The sequence below is a fragment of the Periplaneta americana genome, chromosome 9, assembly GCF_040183065.1.
Source record: "Periplaneta americana isolate PAMFEO1 chromosome 9, P.americana_PAMFEO1_priV1, whole genome shotgun sequence".
NCBI classification, from domain to species: Eukaryota; Metazoa; Arthropoda; class Insecta; order Blattodea; family Blattidae; genus Periplaneta; species Periplaneta americana.
Window position 1 is genome coordinate 43814232 of NC_091125.1, and position 25561 is coordinate 43839792.

Consider the following 25561-nt stretch of genomic DNA (forward strand, 5'->3'; position numbering starts at 1 on the left):
GAAGTTAATGCAGTCAGTGGAGTTGAAATAAATTGCTTTATTGTTACTGTGGCATTAAAAAAGGGCTCAAGAGATGCTTATAGTATAGACCCTATAATTCTCTGTGAGACGAATAAGCAAGATGAGACTAAAATCTGTGAAAAGAAAGCGATTTATGAAAGCCATACTCCTTTTCTTAAAGAAGAATATAGTCAGTCCTTCGAAGATCGAAATTTCGCTGTCCAAAGTCTTCACGTTTTGCGCTTGGGGAACCATCTATAGAGAAGTAAATTTTTCAATGAATTTATCATTGCTAGTGATCATTTAAACTCCATTGAAGATTCTTCTTTAGTATACCAGCGTGTTTATAAACGTAAACAATAATGAAATATTTATATTTAATTAATCATTGTGTGACATTATATTATTATTGTCTGTAAAGATTAATTCAGTAGACTGTGTCTTTGACAACTTACACCGAAGCAAGCAGCTCCATTGTTGTAAATTAACTTAGTACAATAAATGATTTTTTTTTTTTTTTTAGGGCTTCACATCTTTTAAATATTCTTTCAGTTATAATTAAAAATAAAGAAAAGCGTGTGGTAAAAGCTATTTTCATTTGGCTTTCTTGAAGTGGTTTATCTTGATTATACAGTATTTCTTTTTCTTCGTTTAATTAATCTAATTTTCTTTGCTGCCGTAGTTACGTGAAATCTGAAGGCTTATTAATGACTACAGGTGAAGGTTGTGGGAGTATATAATAAATCCAGAGTACTATCCAAATATTCTTATTGTTTAACACATAAAATTTATATAATGCAATACTGTAATACCTCTCACCATATCTATCTAGTCTTTATATCCAAACATTTCCTTGTTTGGAGTTTCTTCGGTTGCTGTTTTTATTGTATGTGGTACTGCAAGCTAAATATTAATCATAGAACAACTAACTTAAAGTTTTCAGTATGTTTTTAATTACAAACCCATTTGAATGTGTTTCTGTTTTGTCAGTGTGGATACTTCAGATACTGCTTATGGTGGCGTTATTTACAAAAATTGTTACATATAATCAGTGTTTCCCAAGGTATTAAAGTATTAAAATGTAACATGATGATAATAGAGATTATTACAAATTAGGTGTATTATATGATATAACTTAATCTGTAGCTTTCTTAATAGCTGCCTTTATTTTCATTTCGTTGAGTGTAAACTAGTCTGTGTTTTAGTACGGGGTTAGGCCTACCAGCAATTAAATTCTCTACATTATGGCAGAATTTGTAGCTAAGATTTTCAGCTTTGATTCAAACTCTCTAAAAATAAAAAATATACCTATAGCATTCTGGAAAAATAGTTTTAGTCAGATTTAAGTTTAATGTGATAAAGAAAAATATTGCTTGAAAATTAAATTTCCAATGTAATATGACTGCAAATGCTGAAGATGGAAAAGCTGAAACAGTGAGGTTTACAAAAACATTACATCGGCAATATTAATTCATTCCTTTATTTAACTGAAGAGACATCAGAATAATTAAAACAAAGAAGGCTGAATGCTCTTACAGGTATTCCTGTTCGTACTTTCCAATCATCATGTGTACATAATGTGGTAGTCCTGTATATAATTCTTACATTACATAAATACAAACTTTACTTTATCTATATTGAAAACAATTCAAAACATATTGTTTTCTGTGTACAGAGTAACTGAGCTGTTTAGTTATTTCTCGGCATTTATTTCTTGTCGTGATAATACAGGAGAGGTTTTCACTGGCCATTTCAGTTCTTCATTATATAAGATTTTGTTGGGTCCGTTCGATTTTTATATTAGTTGCACAGCCGGCATGTAGGAGTGAAACCCCGGAGGCTTGAACTTTCTCTTAATTCTTGTACTCTTCGGTGATATTTGTGATAAATGTGACACTACCATTCATTCTCATCATTCGATGATATCCACACATTTCTTGTAGCGATGCACGATTGTGCATTGAAGTTATGAATGTATTCTTGTGTTTTTATAAGGTTTCTCATTGGTGTAGTGATTGAAAACGATGTTCCTGTGAATCATCTTAAGGAGAGATGTAATGCATATTATGCACACAAAAGAAAATCAGTCGAAGGCAATGCTGAAATCTGTCTTGAAACTGCGTCGATCAACAGAGTACATATTATCTGCTGAGCACTCGTATAGGCCTGCATCCATTTGTGTGGCTGGATCAATCTCGAGCTTTGATTTCACCTTGTCAGCTCCAATCTTCCATTCATGGACCTGGAATGACATACACATGATAAGGTTTATTCCATTAATTGAAAACATGGTACCGTATTTGGTGCAGATATAAAAATTAAACCTGTGTTACAAAATGTTAAGTATTAACCCTCAACAACAGACAAGCGTAATATGAGCCGTCAACACAGACATGCGTCTCTGATACTGCTACTGTATTAGTATTGTTGTCGGCACAAGAATAGCAATGAATGTGAAGTAACTGGGTTGTGTTCTTTTACATCCTTTCGCTTAATTTAAAAAGCAGTGTTGTAATATTGTAATATACTGCAATATTTTATTTATAAAATCATAAATGCTCAATGTTGTGACAACTACTGCTTGGAAATACATTAGTACAACCGAAATTTCGTCCTACAGGAGTTCTTTTACGTGCCAGTAAATCTACTGACAAGGGCCTGTCGCACTTAAGCACACTTAAATGCCACACTTAGGCAGGATCGAACCCACAACCTCGGGCACAGAAAGCCAGCACTCTACCGACTGCGCACTTTCGATAGGCAATCATTGTTGATCACCCTCAAGGACGAAATCTTGTTCACCTGCAGAGTCAACCTCACTATCCTCATCCTCCTTTCACTCAAGCACTGTCTCGTCAAAGTTTTCATCATTAACACTAACTTTTTGCGAAGGTCCTTGTGTAGAATCCATTGCAAGGACAGACATGCGGTCTGATCTATGAGACCGCTAGCAATATACTATGTATAATATCTCCAGTACTACAAGAAATAATTGAATACTACTAAGTGAACTGTACCACCGGCTTCCCACCAGGAAGTAGGCCTACACAAGCAATCACATTCGTAAAGTGGCGGGAACTGGTTTATTTCCACTTCAAAAATTTTGGGGCTATCTGAGAGACTGCACCTCTGTGTTTGAGGGTTAATATTAATATTTACATTTTATTTTTCTATATTTTTTCCGTGATACCCAGTAAGGCTGGCACTGTGGTAGATGTGACAAGACAATCTATCCAGATTTTGAAAATAATTTTCTTGTCAAGATTCTGATATGTTGGAGATACCATGCCAAAGATTTATGACATGTAAAAGAAGTCATTTTGTAAATTGCTTCTTTCTTACATAAAAATTCAACTGTTTACCTTAGAATTCTTCATAGTAGGTTAACATACTGTAAGTTACGAAGTAGAAGTAGAAGTAGAAAATGTCCCTTGAATCTTTACCTGCGAATTTTTGTGTCTCCTTTCCATTATTTCTAACTTCAGCTCAGGTTTATATTCAGATGAAGATTAGAAAGGAAAGGAAATCTTGGTCTGCACGACTAAACCAGAAATTACATTATTTCCTCGAGTACACATTGCTAAATTCATATGGAATATCCTACTATATTTACCATTTAGTTATGTCTCTGTTATTTCTGTTTAGCCAAATTAAAGAGGTAGGCATGATAGTCAAATTTTATTTTCAAATTCAGGGTTTTAAACTTCATAGAGGGCAATGGATATGAAAGAATGATAAAAATATTATGTAATAGAGAATAAAATTGCGATCTCGAATTGACAAAGGAGGACAAGTGTTTGGTAGCATAAACTGCAGTTGGTAGGCTAGGTATGTCTGATAAAAACTAAGTCTCGCATAGAGAGAACAAATAAATGTGAAATCTGTTCATATTATGAGCATGTGCTTGGGTTTGTAAGAAATGAGCTGCGAACAACAACGGAACTATTTTATGTGGTGTAGGCTATCTGAATTTCTAGATTTATAGAATATGGTACAAGACTGCAAAAAGAAGTGTAGCTGTGGAGGAAGATAGAAATTAGAGCGGAAAAGTTGTTTGGTTTTATGAACGAAAGCAGATATATGCGTTTGTGTTATCACTTAATATTTCTGAATTTATGTGATGCTCTTGCCTAGTAGTCTACATAGCAGGGACGGCTGTATAATAAGAACTGCAGAGCTGCAGAACTGCCATTTAAATGGACCTGTAAAATTAAAAATGTAAAACGTGCTTTTATGTAATCTAGTTCATTATTTCATTTATATTTCCAATTCATTCTCCTTCGATTCCAGATTTTACTGTCTGTAGGAGCCTTGAACTGCTCGAGAATTTTATCTGTAGTGTACTTTTCGGATCTGTGATTGGCAGTTCCTGGAACTCAATGTAGGGTAGTCGGTAGCAGAAAACTTGTTTCCTTCTCCCTCCCATAAGACTGCATTAGAGCTGCAACCGAAGCAGTTCTCTCCAAATATACAAAAGAACCGCCAACACCCTCATCTCTTTATGACCTGCGTTAGGAGAACACATAGGCTTCTGGATTTACTGTATATCATTACAGTTCCAGTGTGTTAAGTACTGTGGGTGGTGTGATGTGGTTAATCAGTGTGTCTAAGGAAATATTTTATTTTAAAATGAATGAAATGAAAACCTAAACCACCAACCCTTTTCTAAATTAAAAGAGAAATTGCACAAAGAATTTCCAGCTCAGTGTCGTATAATTCCATCTGCCTGTATGGGTGTAGGCTAGAAAATTTGGCGTAACGAAATTCGGTAGGAGTTAAAAGTGTTCGAATGATAGAAAGTTCTTGATGGTTGTTCATTCCGGTATCAACATGTGGAGCGTATCTCCACTATGTGTAGTTGTGCCAGATGGGAGAGGTATAGCGCACAGGGTGGGTAGGACGTGCGGATTGTTGGAGTACAATTTCAGGTGCACAGTCAATTTTGAGAAGCCGCTGTAATTACATGTGTTTTCTGATGTAGATGTAATAAACAGCATGTGGTTGCTAAATACACTAATTTTCATGCAGAACTGCCAACCTTTGTAACCGTGGGCCACTACTGCTACATAGATAGGTAATGTTTGAGAAAACTCTCTGCATTGGTCTTTCTCGTTTAGAAGCAGTCAGAATCTAATTATTGTCTGGTCAAAGTAAGGTAGCAGTTTTGCCATGTAAAAATACAGAGTAGAACAGAATGTATACATATACATGTTCGATTATTTTATAAAGACATATTCAGCTGGAAGAGTATGTTGAAGGTTCGGTCTAAACTAAAGTTTCGTGGTGCTCATATGCGTTACATAGATATTATTTGCAAATTTCGTAAAACTGGCAATTCTATGGACAAAAAAGTGCGCTGCAAATGATTAGTAGTATAAGATGTAAACTTGGCAAAATTAGTGAAAACTTTAAATATTCTCTGCAAAAATATTTTGATACATGTGCCCTGGCAACAGGAGTGAGTGTAACATTGTCTCACACGAGAATTTAGTCTGGGAGCTGCAGCAAATGCTATGTTCTGAGTTTCCTGTTATGTTCCTGCAAGCCTGGACCACGTCCACACTCAGAAATTATGACTGAAGACTTTGTATAAGCTTATACCATTGACAGTCATGGAATAAAGAAGTACAGCACGCTGTTGAGGATAGTCCATAACTTGGTCCTGAAGTATTCTCAGGATGCTACAGCTTTGTTTTCTAAACCTCCTTTAGGAGACACTGGTGTGCACCTTCAGATTTTTAAATGAAACAATGGAATTTTTAAAAAATGTTTTTGTTTTTTTTGTTCCCCTCAATAAACTAAGCAACTTTTATTGAAACATTTTTTTGAAAAACAAATTGTTGAGCAGTTACAGGGTGTTTTCATTGAAGTATGCAGTAGTAGAAAATATTACAAAATGAATAAGGAAATCAATAAATGCCAAGGTATTTACTTTACATCATGTTATTAAGTGCTCAAAGTAGCCTCCATTAACATCTAAGCACTTTGTGATTCTTGTGGAAAGGTTTTCTCTAACTTTTTATAACATACAGGGGCTAATAGTGAGACAAACGTCACTTATTCGATGTTTCATGTCCTCTTTTGTTGTAGGTGTTTTGTTGTATGTACCCCCCAAAATAGTCAATTAATAATTAATTTAATGGCTATTAATAAAATTATGTAAATTTATAGTATGGTTTATTATTATTTATCTGTATCGGATATGTCTCATTTCAAACACCCTACACCATTTCAGAATTTCAGTATAGAAAAAAAAATTTAAACAAAAGTTGCTTAATTTGTTTAAGACGATCAAAATATCTAAAAGTTATATCATTGTTCCATTTAAAATTCTAAAGTTACTCCCCCGGAACCCAATTTTGGGACACACTGAAATATTGTCCATGAAACTATCATGAAGGCCTCTCCTCCGAAAACTGTAGAAAAAGTCAGCATTTAGTTGTATTGATCCATTTAAGAGATATTAGCTTGTAACACTTTGTGGGCCACCTGGTATATTATATTATGTAGTCAACATGTAGATACCTATTATTGGAGAAAAATTCGTTCCAGCACCAGGAATCGAATCCAGGACCTTTCAGCTTTCCGTGCTGAGTGCTTTCTTTCCATCTGAGCTATGCCGAGACCCAAGAAAGGAGTTTACTGAAACTGTATTACAAACTTCAACACCCTGGTACAAACAGGTGGACTGCAAATTGTTTTAAATTAGTTGCAAGGCCGTTGTTGTGTGAACAATGAACACTGCACAGGCGGAAAAAGTGTGCATTAAATTCTGCGTAAAAAATAATGAAAGTGTGAGAGAAATGCTGGAACTAGTAAGCAGTGCTTTTGGTGAACATTGCTTTAGCTGTGCAAATGTATATGTGTGGTGCAGTCTGTTTCTATAATGTTGGGAGTCAATTGAAGATGACCCTCATTCTGAGTGGCCCTTGACATCTCGTACGGACTAAAAAATTCAATAGATACGCGAAAAAATTATCTCTGATCGATGATTGACAATCTGGGAGATTGTTGAAGAATTAAATATATTGTACAGAACTTGTCAGGTGATATTGACCGAGGATTTACACTTGATATACAGTATGTTGCCGCGAATATGATGCCACGAGTTTTGTCCAAGAATCAAAAGCTCCAGCATGTGCATAGAACTGAAAAATCTCACTGAAACGAACCAAAATGCATCATAACCGGTGATGAGACATGGGTATATGAATATGATCTGGAAACAAAGGCTCAATCCTCATAATAGAAGTCATAAAATTCTCCTTGGTCCGAGAAAGCAAGACAAGTGAAGTCAAATGTCAAAACAATGTTGTTTTCTTTGACATTAGGAGTGTGGTACATTACAAATTTTTTCCCAGTGGTCAAAGAATTAAATACTTCTACAAAGATATTTTAATGCGTTTGCGTGAGAAAGTGCGAAGGAAGCACTTCAAACTCTTTCAAAATGAGTGGTGGATCCTCCATCATGCATCCCACCTGTTCATTGTGCCTTTTCCATCCAAGATAATGGCTGAAAAAAAATCCCTGTATTACCCCACACTCTCTATTCACTACATTGTTTTCCCAACTGAAAATGAAGCTGATAGTTGGATGATATTCCTGTCATTCAAGAAAATGCGACAAGGGAATAAAAACAGACTTTAGAAAAGTGGCTTCCAAAGATGCTTTCAAATATAACAGGAATGCTGGCAGACCTGTATTACATTAAAGGGTAGATTACTATGAAGAAGACAGGCACTAGTTACCTTGTCACCATCCGATTTCTTTTTGTATTAAATAAGTCTTGAAACTTTTAGATCAGACCTCATATGCCCAGTGGAGCATTAGTCACCATCCAGTTGATCAACTATTTTGTGATATATAAGCTTTCTTGCATATTGGCATTGTTGTGAAGAACATACTTTGAGGCTTCAATTACGAAGTAATCTTTCTGTACTTGGCTCATTATAAAATTAATTCTTATAATGTTTTATTTGAAGAGTGCAGTTCTCCACAAATGCTTTTTCATGTACATTCTAGATTTTACAACAAAAGGAATCATGAATATATTATTAGATACTGTACTAGAGGAATTTATCATAATTCAGACGTGTTTTCAACTATTCATGTACAAAGCAGAAAGTTAGGTAGGTAAATTATGAAGAATATAAAATTTAATGATATAAATTATGATTATTGTGCATCACGATTGAAAAGAAAATTGCAGGGAAACGAAGAATGGTAAAAAGCATAAATCATATTCTTTATATTTTTAATCCACTAGAATTCTGAGATGATTTGCACATAATTTTTCATATAAAGATTATTTCATTTAACAAGAGTAAGGGCTAAAATTTTCAACTTCTATATTTTTTAAGCAATATTTTTTCAAATGTTTATAATATACTCCTACAGTTAACATGTGCTATATACCAAATTTGAACTCCATAGGTCAAACAAGTTTTTATTTGATAATTATTTTATTGTTTTTTTATATCACATGTATAGCCTATAACAGGGGCGGATGCAGGATTTTTTTTCGGGGAGGGATTTGAGGAGATAGTAAAAATGGAATAATGAGAAATAAGTTTATATACTCACAATTTTTTTCGGAGTCACAAACATTTACAAGTTGGCCTGAGTAGTGTAGTCGGTATAGCCTTCTGTGCTCGAAGTTGCGGGTTCTATCCCAGCACAGTTCAATGGTATTTAAGTGTGCTTAAATATGATAGGCCTCATATCGGTAAATTTATTGGCATATAAAAGAAGTCCTGCGGGAAAAAATTCTGGCACACCAGTGATCCTGATATAACCTCAGCAATTGCGAGCGTTGTTAAATAAACCACAATTTTTAAATTTTAATGTTTACAATGACTGCAATACAAAAACAATAACAGAATGACATTTACAGGAGAAGGCGACGAGGCTTCTTAGACATTTCATCCAGTACTTCATGAGCTTTTACTTCTACATTTTTATGTATATACATCAAGGCCAGTCCATTTAATCTGTCTGCTCCCATCGTGCTCCTCAAGTAAGTCTTCAAATACCGCAAAGTTGAGAACGACCGTTCTGGTGTTGCTGTAGTTACAGGCAACATGCAGAAAAGTTTCAGAGCCTTGTGAGTGCAGGTAAAAATAATTTCATTGCACCTGTTCAAAGATGATATAAAATCAGTAAGCATTAGGTGAAGATTTTTCTGATCAAGGAAATTTCTTCTCCACATCTTCAATTCATTGAAGAAAGACTGGTGATGCATCAACATCATTGGGCCACTGATTTACTATAGCCTCAACAGCAGTTTCTAGATCTTCATCTGATGCTCGCACTATGTTTTTAGGCAGCAAAGTTTGTATGGACTTTAGGATTCCCTTATGATTTAAAAACCTGTCCTTGAGCTGACTAATGAAATAGTATAAGAAGGGAAGGAGAATTGAAAGCCTAAAATACTCTTCAGGACTCTCTGTCTTGAAGTTAGAATGCTGTGTTTGTCTGCCTGCAGTTCTTGGAATTTCCAGCGTAATTCCAATAAGTTCAGCAACACTTTTGCCTCTAGGTTCACTGGCTGAAAATTTAAATGAAAATCTTCCAGTTCTCTTTCTAGATTCTCACATAGTTCACTGCATGTCTTAAGGTCCATCTGTTCTGACTGTAGTAGACTTTCTAAACCATGTGACAGGCTAAAAACATGGCTAGCTACAATCATGAATACCAAAAATGCTGGTTTCTCTGTGGCTTATATTACGATGTACCGAAGTACATATGATAATATTTCAGTGCAGAAATTCTGCGTCATCATATGATGATGGAAGAGTGGAACAGAGAAAAATTCTCTCTGGCACCGGGATTTGAACCCGGGTTTTCAGCTCTACGTGCTGACGCTTTATCCACTAAGCCACACTGGATTCCCCTCCCGATGTCGGATCGAATCCTCTCAGTTTAAGTTCCATTTCTTGGGTTCCCTCTAGTGGCGTACCCTCATGCACTGCGTCATAGAGATGTATGACAATGGCACAATGTCCATACATGTGCAGAGGTGCATATCATGATATACGAAAAATAATCACTTTGTGATTTAAGATGGTGCTTATTCCGTTGGATCCTGGCCACTTAGTCACTCATAACGAGTTATATTATTAGTCCTCTTGCGTTGGATCTCTTGCAGTGTCAGAGAACAGTGCTACTCTCCAGTGGGCAGTGGATCAGAGTTGCGAAGCAGAGACAAGAAAAATCCTAGGTATAGGGATTTCTTTCACTGGAAAGATACATTTATTTAACATTTTAGCAAAGAGAATTTACGTGGAAAACCCTCTAATTCTTATATACATTCACGAATTAAAATCAATATTATTTCTGTTTCTTGTTTCGTATTTTTCTCAAAATTTCGGGAGGGGATATATCCCCTTAATCCCCCCCTCCTTTCGTCCGCCCCTGGCCTATAATGTTTTTGCATTACAATTTTTATATATTATTTTAATGTACCGAAGTACATATGATATTTCCATGCAGATATTCTGCGTCATCATACAATGAAAGAGTAATGGAACGGAGAAAAATTCTCTCCGGCGCCAGGATTTGAACCCAAAGAGTTGGAACTTAAAACTGAGACGATTCTTCCGACGCCGGGGTGGAATCCGGTGTGGCTTAGTGGATAAAGCGTCAGCACATAGAGCTGAAAACCCGGGTTCAAATCCCGGCGCCGGAGAGAATTTTTCTCCGTTCCATTAGTCTTTCATCGTTTTACAATTTTTGTTTATTTAATTTTTTTTATTGAAATGTGGTCAGTAATTATTACATATTTAAACATTAAAAAATTGCTCTGGGTTTTGTTGTGTGATTAATATATACTGTATTTATAGAAAATATTTGTTCAAATTTTGAATTTTTATTTATTTCAACATTTTTTTTTAAATTTTAACATGTGAAAAATTCATCAATATATAATTTACACTAAAACTCAGAGCAAATCAATTACCCTTACATTTATGAATATATCCAGAAAGTTTCAAGGTGATGTGGCAAAATTTGTGACATGAGGAGCATTTTATACACATAAAAATATAAAAAAAGGGAAAGCGAGAAAATAGTGTACAGACTTAACAACATATATTGACCGCAGCATAGCCCTGCACTAAATGTTACCTCGCATGTGCTTCAAAAATTACCGCAGAACAAAATTGATATTTTGTAAAAGAAAAAAACCAGAGTGTTTTTAAGCATGAAAGTGAAAAATTTAGAATTTTGACGAAAATGTCGAAATTTCAGCCCTAACCCGTCTGAAGTATAAGTATACATACAAGTTACGAAGGTTCTGTACTTCTTTTATTAGGTCTTTGTTAATTGATTGCATTACATGCACATCAGAGATGGAAAGTGCAATGACTTACATCGTGAATCCACCATGGCAACTCAATTGACAGAGCACTGATTACGATGACTACAGACCGGCTTCGAGTCCCAGTGATGGCGGATTCGTATTTGTAGTGGATAAAGCTAAGGATTCTGAGGGATTTTTTTTTTTTTTCGGGATTCTCCCCCCATTTCCCTCGATCATTCTCTCACTCTCCATTTCAGTATTAACCAATAACCTAAATGGTGTTGGCATGATGTAGTACCGGTATTGATATATTGGCATAGAGATGGCATCAATCTGAGGAGGCATAGTACGTTTTCGAGGAGGGGGTGGGGGGTGATGGTGAAAGAGCACTCTAGCAGGACTTCACCAGAACCTTAAACCCAAATGGCAGATGGCACCACATAGCTCAGCTACAATAATAATAAAAAAAAAAAAATAAGGTCAATATTAGTCTTTGTAGATAATAGATGTTACTTACAATTTTAATTTAGAAGAGTAAAGTTTATACTCTGTAAATACAGTATATTTTCTTGATCAGTGGAAGACAAGAAGGACCTCCAGCCAAGGTTTCCTACAAATAATCTTATATTCTTCAACAATATGTGTCATAAATTTGAGTACTGTAACAGGCTATATTTTAAAAGATGGCTTAACTATTAAGTTCTAAATTTCTCCTGTGAAAATTTTACTAAATTTACTTAACTCGTTCTTCTCATATAGTTTTCAAATTCTGTTTGATATGTTATTAGGTGTCATTTCAGTTATAGACCTATGTCTTTCTCATAGGTGGAGAGAGAACCGTTTCCTTGGGGGGGCAAAGCAAAACCATAGAATCCCCATATAACGGGGTTATGGGGGACATCATTTACCTCCTCCCCTGTTATAGCTTGACCGTGGTACAGTATATCGGAATATGATAATTTAATAAAGGTATTTTCGGGGGATGTTTCTTAGAGTGTTACATCCATATCCGCAATTTTTCGAACCGAGTTGTATAGGACTTGAACTGTAGGTCTACTACAAATCATAACAGGGTATAACTTAAAAAAATCTTCCTCTTTTTCTCTCTCGTGCAGATACACATGCATACATCAATAAAACTACGTAACAGAGCTAACAGAAACTTTTTTATATGAAGTTTATCTTCCTGAAGATATATTATGAAATGTAAATTCTAATTATTTTATTTAATCTCGTCTTTAAGTTTACACATTATACCAGGATCACTTTTCTTTTTCCTGCATTGTTCTGCATTGTTGTGCAGTATGCTGTTCATATTTCTCCAAGTAGTGGCCTGAATACCTGCAGACTTCTAACACATGAGTACAGGCTGTTACAAAAAAAATTACAGTGCTCAAATGAGGTATAGGAATTCTTATACACTTAGAAATTTAAAATAAATGTTATAGTCCAGACACATGATCCGAAGACATTAATTCATCAACTTAAGCACAGAAACTTAATCATAAACAAAAGCAAAAAAGATCTTTTGAATTCAATATTTTCTAATGTTAATAGAAAAAAAATAAGAGGTCAGACAAGTTTGAGGGGGCAGTGCGCCCCCATAACCCCCCCCCCCATAACTCCGCCTATGGTCTTTCTCAGTTATGCGTTTTCTTCTTCAGACCCCTATAAAAACGTATAAGTGAAGTTTTACTGTACTGACCAGTCAGAGACTTCTTAGTGAGTAAATGCGCGACTTCATATTTAAAAATTGGGCTCAATATAAGTCGTATTTGATAGAAATACTACTTAATAGGATTAAAAAATGAAGAGACTATTAAATTGAGATTCCCGTCATGATAAATTTGGCCATGAAATTTTATTTGGTCCTTATGCCATACTGAAAGATCCAACCGGTCAATTTTCAGACATTTACTTTATAAAGATTTTTATTTTCAAGGAGTACCATTGGTTATAGAAATATAGAAATATTGAGTTCTCCTTATTATTGATTCATTCTTCTGCAATGCCGTAGGCCTGTGATTAGTTGTAATCATCTAATATATTTATGTATAAGTAATTGATTACCATTCTATTATAAAATACAGAGTTACTCCTATTTAATGAAGCCAAGCTGACTCTGTTAGAGAGACAAATTACAGACTGGAAGAGCTTGCGTTCGAACTCAAATGAAAGTGATTTTTCATTTCGTCATAACTTCCAGATCAGCTCCGAGATTCACTATGTCTCCTATAAAATTTAATACCTTGTCTTTCTTGAGGGTAAAAGGCGGCTGGAATGTGATGTTGACCTCCTACCTCTTGTATGCCTTTGTGGTATGTATACAGAAACCTTAACCTTTCTTTACATTTGTTACTAAGTATCGCAGATAACTGAATATGTCATCTGACACATACGAGGAATGTTAATAAATAAGTTTCTTGAATTTAGTAAAGTGAGACAAACTTAAGTTTGTGGATGTTAATCGTTTGTATGATCTGTATCCTTATGCATCAGCATCGTAAACAAAAAGCATACACAGCGAAGCAGACCCACCTTATTACACCATGTTGTATATTCGTGTGCTACAGACGTAGTCTTGGAAAATAATGAACTGCACTCTTCATCATCTACCATAGTACCCGTTTGGCATCCAGTAATCGTAACTTCCATCTTTTTCCCATATTGAGGGATCTAGAAGGTCACCGTTTTTGGATCAGTGAACTGGTTAAAAAATCGATATGATATATCTTGTGTAACTACAGTTCTTCTTTCTAAAGAGGGTTTTGAAAATTTTGGTATGGAGATGCGAAATATTCTTCAACATTGAAGGTGACTTACTGGAGTGTTAGGTTAAAGACATGAGTTAGGTTGAAAATAAGAGTGTCATGTATAAACAACTGTAAATTTACCAGATGTATATATTCAGTATGTAGAGGACTCCATGCAGTAGACACTTCTTATGATTAACTACTTAAAAGAAATATTAAAATGATTTATTCAATTCATAAAATTTACGAAACTAATTTTGAGTTCATTTTTCTTGTCTCTGTTATTGTGCTTCTATGAATTACCAATTCATTGATACTTGTTTCTTTAGAACTTTTATTAGTTACTTATTTTAAAAGACAATGATTTTTTTAAAAGAAAGTGTAAGAGATTTATTGATTGTTATTGATTGTTACGTCATGCAAAAGTTGTAAAAATACAACACTTTCTTTCATTCTTGATTACACTATCTTAACACTTATATATCGCTGAAGAACTATTACGTTACGGTATTTAAAATAAATGAATAATAACTTCACTGTGTTAATATTTCAGTTGTGGTGTTATTTTAGCTGAATGACTTATTTTGATGTAGTTTTCTCTGTCGAGTCGCCTGTTGCACAGTGGCCAGTGATAGCAACCGATGATAGCCCAGTTTCCAGCAAATCGAAAGCAAAATTTCCGCTGCACGGCGGCCAGCAATAGTAACCGATGTTACTCCCCGCAGCCAATTCAGTACAAATATACAACGTACAATGAAAGTGACCATGTACAATTGAGTAAAATTACAAAGAAAAATAATCACGTACCTTATAACATGAGATGCTGGAAATGTTGTCCTCCTTCAACCACACATTTCTGGCATCTTTTTAGGAAATGTGCATTTACACATATTAATTCATCTTCCGAAATAGAGTCAATTTCATCATCCTTTGAATTCTAGTGAGTTCACACACTAGCTTTGTGTCTTGTGATTTATACGTTGCCTTTCACTGTCGAGTCGTCCGTTGCATGGTGGCCAGCAATAGCAACCGTCTATAACCGAGCTCCTGGCACTGTGGCCGACTTGAATCCCTTCCCTTTTGTAGGAGCGCGGGAGTCATTCAGTCAGTCTCACAATGGTTTTGTTTCAGCGTGGTCGTGCTTTGAAGTGCTTCATATGAAGTGTTATTTCTGTTTTAGTGCTACAAGTGTTATTGTGCTTGGTATTAAATGTGATTTCTATATTAGTGCTGTGCTATAGTTTACATAATGCCTCGACATACTTACACATTACAACAAAGAATTTTTATGTATGATTTGTATGTGTTAACAAATTCTTGCAGGGAAGTTGTAAGGCGATTTTTAACTGAATATCCAGGTGTGCTTGCCCCACATAGAGATACTGTGCGAAAACTTGTCACTAAATTTAGAGAAACGGGATCTAAGAAGTGAAGGGTAAATAAACTTGTGCTTACTGAGGAGAAACTGGACGAAGTGAGAGAAAGATTAGAACATACTCCACAGAAATCCCTCTGACTGCTTGCACAGGAAACTGAAATTTCGATGACCTCAGCATGGCGAGCTACCAAACTCTTAAAATTGAAACCATACAAGCTCACTGTTATTCATGAATTGTTGCCACGTGATCATGGAAAAAAAAGGTTAAATTTTTGTAACTGAATTTTGCAAAATGTTCATGATGGAGTAATTGACCCATGCTTAATTTTCTTTTCTGACGAAGCATGGTTCCATTTACATGGACATGTGTCCATTCAGAATGAGGTACTGGAGCACAGATAAACCCAATTTTATTACACAAAACTCCCTTACATGGTGAGAAGATCGGGGTTTGGTGCACAGTAAATGCATATAGGGTTATAGGGTCTATATTTTGTGAAACTACAATTAATTCACGGAGATACATGGATGACATACTCACACCATTCTTTGAATAGATAACTGACATTGAATGTCAGAGTATTTCCAACAAGACTCTGCCACGGCACATACAGTTGACGAGACGTTAAATTTAATTCAGGAAATTTTTGAAGCTAGGGTCATTAGTAAAGAATTATGCCCACTACAATCCCCCGATCTAACTGTTTGCAACTTTTATCTATGGGGGCACTTGAAAAATAGAGTGTATGCAACGAATCCCCACACATTAGAAGAACTGAAAGCAAGTATCAGGCGTGAAATTGACTCTATTTCGGAAGATGAATTAATACGTGTAAATGTACATTTCCTAAAAAGATGCCAGAAATGTGTGGTTGAAGGAGGACAACATTTCCAGCATCTCATGTTATAAGGTACGTGATTATTTTTCTTTCTAATTTTACTCAATTGTACATGGTCACTTTCATTGTACGTTGTATATTTGTACTGAATTGACTGCGGGGAGTAAGATCGGTTACTATTGCTGGCTGCCGTGCAGCAGAAATTTTGCTTTCGATTTGCTGGAAACTGGGCTATCATCGGTTGCTATCACTGGCCACTGTGCAACAGGCGACTCGACAGAGAAAGGCACTGTAGCTTGGGAACTCACTAGAATTCAGAGAATGATGAAAGCTATATCGAAACTAATCAATCGGTAAAATAACACCACAATTTAAATATTAAGACAGTGAAGTTGTTCGTTATTCATTTATTTTAAATAACTTATTAGTTCTTCAATATAACACTTAATTTTGTCACAGCTTGGCTCCATGATATATACATATATATATATATATATATATATATATATATATATATATATGCTTATTATATCATCTTTCTACAGTTAAATATGTACTAGAAGTTCTAATACATTGCTTTTAAATAATAATATAAGTTTTCGTCAATAATTACAGTTCTTACACATGCATTAGTACAATTTTGTCATTTCCTACATTCCTGATTTCAAAGAAATTTTTTAATCACATAGATTGAGAAGTAGTGGAAGTAATCTTGTCAGAAAGGATAGAATTTCTTTAAAATTTAAGTATCATGTTTGAATTATTTAATAATTTAAAAATTCATTTTTTGTCTCACATAATGAAATATAAGTGAGCATAATTTTAATATACTTAAATAAATCTGATAGGGTAGCATTATTATGCATCCAGTAAGATAGTCTGAAAATTTCATAAGTGTAACTGAAATATTTTTTCTAAGAAGTGTACTAAAAGCTTGGAAAATGTAAGTTTCGGAAAACAGTGTTTGACCTTAAATGTACCTATATTATTGGTCATTATGACACCATGATTTGAATTAACACATTAATTGAATACAAATATTCTCGGAATATGTATATACAGTAATATATCAAATTATTTAGAAAAGAAACGCTTTTTAATATATGGAAATGAAAATATTTGCAATTTTTTACCTTGTTTTATGACCAACTCCCCTTAAGAATCGAGAAGGTAAATACATCAAGGCATAGAATAGTCATTTTGAAAAAGGTATAGAATGCAGTTCTTTTGAAAAATTGGAACTGAAATATACACACTATGGATATTTCAGGTTTGGTGTTTAGTATTTTCCAGGATCTAGAAATCTTGGCCTTACCTTGTAAATATATTCTTTTCCTGGTGGTGTTTTATGTTACAAATCAATAGTATACCTACATTTAGTATTAATCAAAACATTCATAATTTTAATACAAGGCACAAATGAGATCTCCATATAGCCTATGTTAGTCTTAATTGTTACAAAACAGGAGTTCACTATTCATGTATACGCTTCTTTAATTATCTTAAAACTTTGAATGGTCAAGAGGAAAATTTAGAGCAGAATTATCAAATTACCTCTATATAGTCATACCTTCTACTCAACTGATGAACTGTTTATGTTTGTAAATTAAATGAATCTATTTACTTTGTATTAATATGCATTATGGGGTATATTTTTGTATAATTTTTTACTTGTTTCACATTTCAAAGCTACAGTAATGATTTAAGATCTATGAAATACAATGCGTGAAACGAAATAAAAAATGAAATATTTCAGATACATGTTTCTCGGCTAATACAACTTAAATCTAACCCAGTGGTCGTCAGCATTCGCTGAAATGGGTAATGGGTAAGCAGTGTATCGCAATATGCACTGTCGTGCAGAAGGGAGAGAGAGAAAAGCATACCCACCAGCAGCCACGGATGCAAGATAGTGCAGTCTCTTATCTGCGGGTAAGAGAGAGAGAGAGAGAGAGAGAGAGAGAGAGAGAGAGAGAAAGAGAGAGACGCTAGCCCGAGGGTGCACTGTGCTGATGACCGCTTATCTAACCCATATAACAATATGCAGAGTAAAATAATAAGGAAGAAAATTACGTCAGAAAAGTTATAACTTTTTGCAGTTTCAAGGCATTATACATTGAAATATCACGCATATCATGTCAGAGTCTGAGAATCTGTATAATCTCAGAGGATAACATATTTGTGGTAATTTGCTTGCGTTACGAAAAGAATACAGCTGAAGGAACCTGTAAGAATTTGTACCAGTAATTGATTTTATGTATTTCTTCATAATTTTATTTTACTTAAAAGTTTTATATGTATATCTTTGTTCATAACATGTAAGTTAAAACCAAGACACGGCTATGACCTTTTGAAAGTCTGTTATGCTTTTGAGGATTTACTTAATGTCAAAACAGCATCATAATTTCAGCTTCAAGTTATCACAGAGTTAAGTCAATATAGAAAGAGCCAAAGAAACATTCTCTTAAGTTTCTAAAAATTAAATCTTCAACATTTTGTATATATTCTGATGCAGTTATACTTACATGCAGGTATGAGTGTGCATACAGTTCAATTCCATCTTTGAACCATGTGATTTGTGGTCGAGGCTCACCTTTTGCCACACACACGAATGCTATCTTGTGACCCAACATATATTCATAATCAAAGTGGGATGCTTGCAGAATCTTGGCCCCCTGCAAGAAAAGTGCAATTTATAATTTGTTTATAAATTGTTGACCTTAATTGCCGAAATTTTTGAGCGGGAGTTGCTTATATTGTAACTAATATGTGACTGCTATTCCTAAGTTTTATCAATGTCTTCTGCTATTTTATATGCTGGTACACTGCTTAAAACAATTAGGGGAACACTATGAATTACAGAAATATTTTTTCATTGGACAAGGGTAAGACAGGAAAATTAATAAATAAATTTTATGCTCGACCATGCCGAAATGTAGTAATTATACACCTGGTAGCAGTACTTTAATGCATGTCATTAAAGTACACCTATTCATTAAAGTTCAGATTTTCGATTATTCTCGGATATGCAATCGAAAGATAACGAGGGAAACGTCACGGAGGCTGGAAATCCAATACTGTCGCAGAAGGTTACGTTCTGTTACTATAATAATTTGCGTTAATTGTAAATAATATTCAAATAAATTCAATTTGTCATCTCGTTTTTCAATTCTAAATCAATTTCTAGGTTATACCAAAATTAGTTCATGTTATTCTCTACATCAAGGTCAATGGCATTATTGTTCCTTGGAAAAACTCAATACTTTCGCGTCTGCGCACATCTCACACGAGCTATGCACAAGGTCACATCCAATCTTGAGTCAGATACAAATAAAATGATACTTCTGAATAATTTCAAGTTAGAAATATGGTCGAGCATAAAAAGTTGTATGAAACTTGCTTATAATGGTAATTAAGACGCTCGTATGAAAATTATGAAACTCGCTTGCGCTCGTTTCATAAACAAACATACTTGCGTCTTAATTACTATCATTATAGGCTCGTTGCATAATGTACTATTTTGTGACACCATTTAACACCATGTCAATAAAAACAAATGAAGAATGAATTTTAATGCCAACAAACAACTTTATTAAAAAATTATACTAAGTAAGTAGTTAAATCTTGTCCTAGCTTTTCATACTTAAACATCCTTTATACAGGTCTAGTTTCGTGTATGGCCTCTATGACATTCGATGACAGCTTCACAACTTTGTGGCATACTGCTTATGAGATTCTGGATTTCCTCTTGGAGGATATTCTCCCATTCCTCCTTTGGAGCATCTCCAAGTTCCTGCAGTGTTTGTGGAGCTGCAGATCGGTTTCTGACATTCCTAGTCAGAAGATTCCACAAGTATTCTATTGGGTTCAGATCTGGGATGATCGCTGGCCACTCCAATACCTCAGTTTCATTCTCCCTTAGGAAATTCCTGATGACAGCTGCAGAATGTGTTGTGGCATTATCCTGAACAAACAGAAATCCAGGGCCTACTCCAGTGACAGAAGGCACTACATGTTCTTTCAGAACATCCTCAATATACCGGATAGCATTCAGTCGCTGGGGAATAATTATGAGATCTGTATGATTGTCGTACATAATACCAGCCCAGACCATTATAGTATAGTATAGTATAGTATATAGTTATTTAACCTGATAGAGATAAGGCCATCAGGCTTTCTCTTCCCCTCTACCATTATGGAACCTGTACCAAATTTATCAACTTTCTGGAACATGCTGCAGACAGTCTTTCTCTTGGCAGTGCCCACACCCTTAAACGACCATCACAACATGTAAGACGATACTGGATTCGTCTGAGAAGAGCACAGCCTGCCACTGGTTCAGTTTCAATCAGCATAGTTTTCAGCAAACCTAAGTCTTGATGCCTTATGTCGATTTGTTAAGTATGATTTTTAACAGGTCTTTTTTGGCCGTATATTCTCTTCCCTTAATCTATTTCTTATGGTTTGGTCTGAAACTTGGATTACAGAAGCCATATGGAGGTCATTTAGCAGATCTCTTGCAGTTTTTGTATGCTGTCGAAGAACAGATGTGACAATGTATGTGGAGGTTTGTTTTACGTGTGGCCCTGGCTAGGTCTTCTACAATGCTGACCTGTCTCTCTGTGCCTGTTGCATAACCTGGAGACCACAGAAGGAGAAACATTAAACTCTCTAGCCACTTTTCGCAGAGATTGACCATCTCTTAAGAGAAACTTCAAACTCATTTAAATGTTTCATTTTGTCAGAAGCTTTAATAAACTAGGCAATAATCAGCATTCGTTATCATAGCAGTGTCAGAAAGCTGACCAATTAGAAGTTGTCAGGACCTTCCATAATATTCAAAGATTTCTTATTTCTGGTAATTATTCTGAATTCAGGCCATGAATCTTATCCATAGATGAAATTTATGTTTCAATTTATATATTTACCAATTTTCACCATCACAGCTTCAAAAAACAATAATCTATACAATTTATTATAAGTGTTCCCCTAATTGTTTTGAGCAGTGTATTTATAGCCATTTCTGTTCCTTAATGAATTGTAGTACCTGTATTTAATATTGGATGTGAAGGACTCAATTTTAAGTGTTGTTTGTCTCAGTATTATTTTTCTGATTTAGTTCAGTTCTCTTACACTTTTCTGTGGTTATACCATACTTTAACATTTCTTCAAATCAGTTACATTAATTCATAACAAGTTATTTTATTCTATTTTTATATTCACAAATTAATCCTACAGTCCTTCCATATGGATTCTGCGTTGCTATATAATATGCTGTAAGATATCTTCAAGAATGGATCTGGTTCATATCGCCATTGTAATTCATTCCAACAATAATTTGAGAGGCAGCTTTGAGATGGTAATTTCTCAAATCATTTCGTCGTATTTTGACAAATAAACATAATAAGTAAAATGTATAAAATTGTAGCTCTAATTACTTGTTGTAAATTCACCTCTTCATTTATTGATTTTTATTTTAGACATTCTAAGGTACAGAACTGTATAGGTCTATTAGTACAAATATTGTATGAACAATTTTAATATTTTATAGGTATATGATTTTACTACACTTAACGAGTTCAGTGTCATGCCTACTACACTTTCTATGTGGGGTTCATGTTGAATGCAGTTAAATGAAGCATTTGAGAAAGAACTGTCAATAATTTTCTTTTACATTCACTTTGTGTGATTAGATACTCACATTGCTGTTATTGTAATATTGATCAGACTCCGGGTCTCTGTATTTTCCTGTGATTGGCAGACCAATTTGCACCCTACTTTTTGTTCTGCTGCGAGCTCTGCCTCTGCGTCCCTGGGCTCCAAACCCAAGAAGAAGAAGCACAAAGAGAATTCCTGTTACTTGCTTTCCTCTCATTGTGGATTCACTCCTTATAATTCTAAAAAGAAAATGTAACATGTTTCACATATCATACTGGTCAGTCCATTAGAGTCTGTCGTTATGTAACATTTCATAAAATGAAGATAACTAATTTTAAGTTGATGAAAATATTGCTTTTAAGTATTTAACATTACTTGATTAATTTATGTCCAAGTTACATAAATTTTAATTTAAATCAATTTGCGGAACAGTACAAAGAACAGAAAGAAGACACAACTTAAATTTTATAAGGTTTTAGCAGTGCAAAACTTTTTATGTGGATCAGAGACAGAATACATACAAAAAGAGAAAGGAAAATCCAGGCTACAGAAATTATTTTAAAACCAATAAAAGGTGTACAAATTTGAATAAGGGAAGGAATGAAAATATTTGAATAGAATTGAAAAGTATGATCCCAAAACTCGCTCAGTCCATTTTTATGATTTACACACACGGAAGTACGCAAACGCGCATGCGCGCGCGCACACACACACACACACACACACACAGATATATGATTTTTTTTAGACCTTTATCATTATATTTTAAGCTTCTTTTCTTTCAAGACAATGCCAGTCCTTGTCTAAAAGTCTAAAAGTGTGTGTTATTGTCACTTGAAAACTCGCTCAGCCCATAGACTGGTGGATAAAAAAACTAGAACAGTCTTTTCATAAAAATGGACTGAACACATTTTGGGATCACACTCTTCAATTGAATATATATTTCTTTAACGATAAAGTAAATTAACATAAAGGAAAATTAGAATTCACATTCAGATAGAATGGAAAATGGAATGGTTTACTATCCAAAAGGGAGAAGACCCGGGACATTCAAGGAAGAGTTAACGAGCAGAAGCAGGCATAGTCTAATTCTTGATACATGGTAGTGATGACTGGTGATGGTTTATAGTACTGATTTTGGTAGTTACGAGCGATGATAAAAATAAAAATATTGAACAAAGTTCAGCATTACATTATTGCTCTGTAAAAATAGGGTGTAAATGCAATTTGTTTACTTCGATGATGTTTCCCACTAGTAGGAATAAAGTTCGATTCTTAATGAATTCAGTAGGATTTGTGGTTAGAAACGCTTTTGAATTATAAATCCTTCAAATAATTCCAAATAATTAGGTTCTCTCTACTAATTTTTCCACTGTTACTACATTGTCAACATACAGTATCTATATATAATATATTCTCTAACATTGATAAATTTCATATTCAAGAATAATTACATGAAATCAAATAAAAAGCTAACCATCTATGATTATAGAGACAAGACATTGATGGGGTTGTCATTATGAAGCTTTTTCTTTGACTATTTCCATTGTTGTAAGTACGTATGGAAAAGATAAAGTTTCGGAAATTTAATGTACTTGCTTAAAGTAATTGTGGTGATTACTCGAGAATTCTTCTGAAATTACAAAATATGAGATTTCATAAATACCCTAAACGATCTTACATTGTAATTATAAATACCATTGTTTCCTTAAATGTGACTTTGTTACTAACAAAGGATTGTTGAAGTGTAAATCAGTTTCTTGAAAATTCGATGAAAACTCTATCTTATATAAGTGGTTCTGTCAGTCTTTGCATTTACTTACTGCAACTTATTTTCTTTTTTCAATTCGAATATTCTCCTTTTATTTTCTTTTATGCGATTACTTTATTCACAGATTCACCAGGCAAAAGTAATTTGCGTTTATAGCATTCACTTGATAGCTAAGTGTATGTCAGTAGAGTATATATTTGATTTTCAATTAAGATGATTAGTGCACGTGATGAGAATGATTTGTAGCAATGTCTTGTTATAAATAAGAATTTCATCAGTAACATTTATACGCTTGGGACTCTGATTAGCATATGAATTTGTAGATGAATGGGCTATATAGTTTTGAATGTAAATCCGTTGGGAACAATACTTTCCCCTCCTTGCCCCTCCTCAACATTTCAAAATCACATCATGACAAAAATCCCTGTCAAGTACTCACACTTAACAGCTGGCCCATATAAGCCTCCGATGTAGGTCTCTCCAGCCGGACACTGACAGAGTTGTGTGTCTGCGTTGTCTGTCCGGTCACAATATTGCTTAATGTCCATCAGGGTCATTTATCAGGGTCCACTCTCCCATGGTTAGTTTAATGAAGCCCTTCCTCTTCAGATACTTTAGAATCGATCCCTCTTCCGCAGGGAGTGAGTTAAATAGATTCTCAACACACTTCATCTGTCCTTTGTCTTTGTATTGCTCCATGGCTTAAAATATTTGTCAGTACCTACTAAAATACATGTTTTGCATTGTAAAAACTAACAAATTAAATTAATCAGACTTAAATTGTGTTGTACTTTTTTCTACCATTAAAAAAAGATAATTTATTTATTCTTTTAAATTTTCTTTTCTTCTATTGTTTATTGACTGATTTTTATGTAAATATTATAAACTTAACAAGTGTTTATGATTTTAAATAAATTTGAGTCCATATTTTTCTGTACAATGAGCTTAGATTTCAGATGAAGTAATGATCAGTTTGTTACATTGTTTTGCAACATGTTGTCTCTATACATACATACATATATATATATATATATATATATATATATATATATATATATATAAAGAGATAATTTCTTTTATGTTTGTCGTTTATAAATTATTTCGGTTTTGAAATTTGGCATTTTGTACACAGAGTAAAGTTTTCCAAAGTGCTAGTGAAGTTCTTAGTTAACTTCCTCTTGCTTGGCAGAACATGTTACAGTAAATTTGCGGTGTGGAATCACTAATATCAAAATCAAAATTAATATTAATGCTAATAAAAATAAACAATCTAAATAATCTTAATGAGTAGAAACTGACCTGGATTATAGCAGCAGTTAAAAATCTGCCTTTTCACCATTCATAATATAATTTTAAGAACTTATTTAACCTTGAGTTCTTGCACAGACATTTATGCAGTTTTTAAAGTTAGATTTTAGTTTCTTTGTTATGCGAGGATATTTTTTTACAACTTTCTGCCTTTCTACCAGAATTAGTTTTAACATACTTACCATTCAAAGGAAGTTCTTACTCGGAATATAAACTGAATCACAATACCGGTACAACTTCTGAAAGTAAACTGCATTGTTGAATATTGTTTTATCAAACGAAATATTAATATACTAGCAGAGGGATCAAATAAAACTACTAGAAAAAATGCTAAACCTTCATTAGCTTTTCATAAATGTATAGATATGTGGAATGTAATGATGTTAGTAATAATTATAAAATTATAACAAAGAAACTGCGTTATTTTCATACAATAGTGAAATATGGTTAGTCAGTCTCCAATGGCATGAGTAATTGATTTGTGTTATCTTCCCGCTAACTTCACAACATAGCTCAGCAATTTCTCTGTTATCCTGTTCTCTCTGTTGAGTCTTT

The 25561-nt window shown here is 34.2% G+C and overlaps 2 protein-coding genes and 1 non-coding gene across 7 annotated transcripts in view; 2 read left to right on the forward strand and 1 right to left on the reverse strand.

Moving 5' to 3' along the window:
• The window catches only part of Plod (procollagen lysyl hydroxylase), a 162818-nt gene that overhangs the window by 83708 nt on the left and 53549 nt on the right, over positions 1–25561 (forward strand). The gene's annotated exons all lie outside the window — the stretch shown is intronic.
• LOC138705875 (immunoglobulin domain-containing protein oig-4-like) lies at positions 1465–24293 on the reverse strand. The gene is made up of 4 exons (XM_069834584.1): positions 24138–24293; positions 21971–22166; positions 18795–18944; positions 1465–2242 (listed from the first exon to the last, which is right to left on the reverse strand). Exons 2-4 carry the CDS (start codon positions 22142–22144, stop codon positions 2084–2086), a joined length of 483 nt encoding a protein of 160 aa, XP_069690685.1. The 5' UTR covers positions 22145–22166; positions 24138–24293; the 3' UTR covers positions 1465–2083.
• TRNAY-AUA (transfer RNA tyrosine (anticodon AUA)) lies at positions 10616–10687 on the forward strand. The gene has a single exon. It is a non-coding gene; the product is annotated as a tRNA-Tyr (tRNA).

Bases quoted from the DNA above. Each gene is read 5' to 3' on its own strand.
- LOC138705875 (XM_069834584.1), bottom strand. From the start codon at position 22,144: ATGAGAGGAAAGCAAGTAACAGGAATTCTCTTTGTGCTTCTTCTTCTT. The intron at 18,945-21,970 runs GTGAGTATCTAA...CTTTTCTTGCAG, and splicing joins AATATTACAATAACAGCAAT to GGGGCCAAGATTCTGCAAGC. The intron at 2,243-18,794 runs GTAAGTATAACT...ATGTCATTCCAG, and splicing joins ATGCACACTCATACCTGCAT to GTCCATGAATGGAAGATTGG.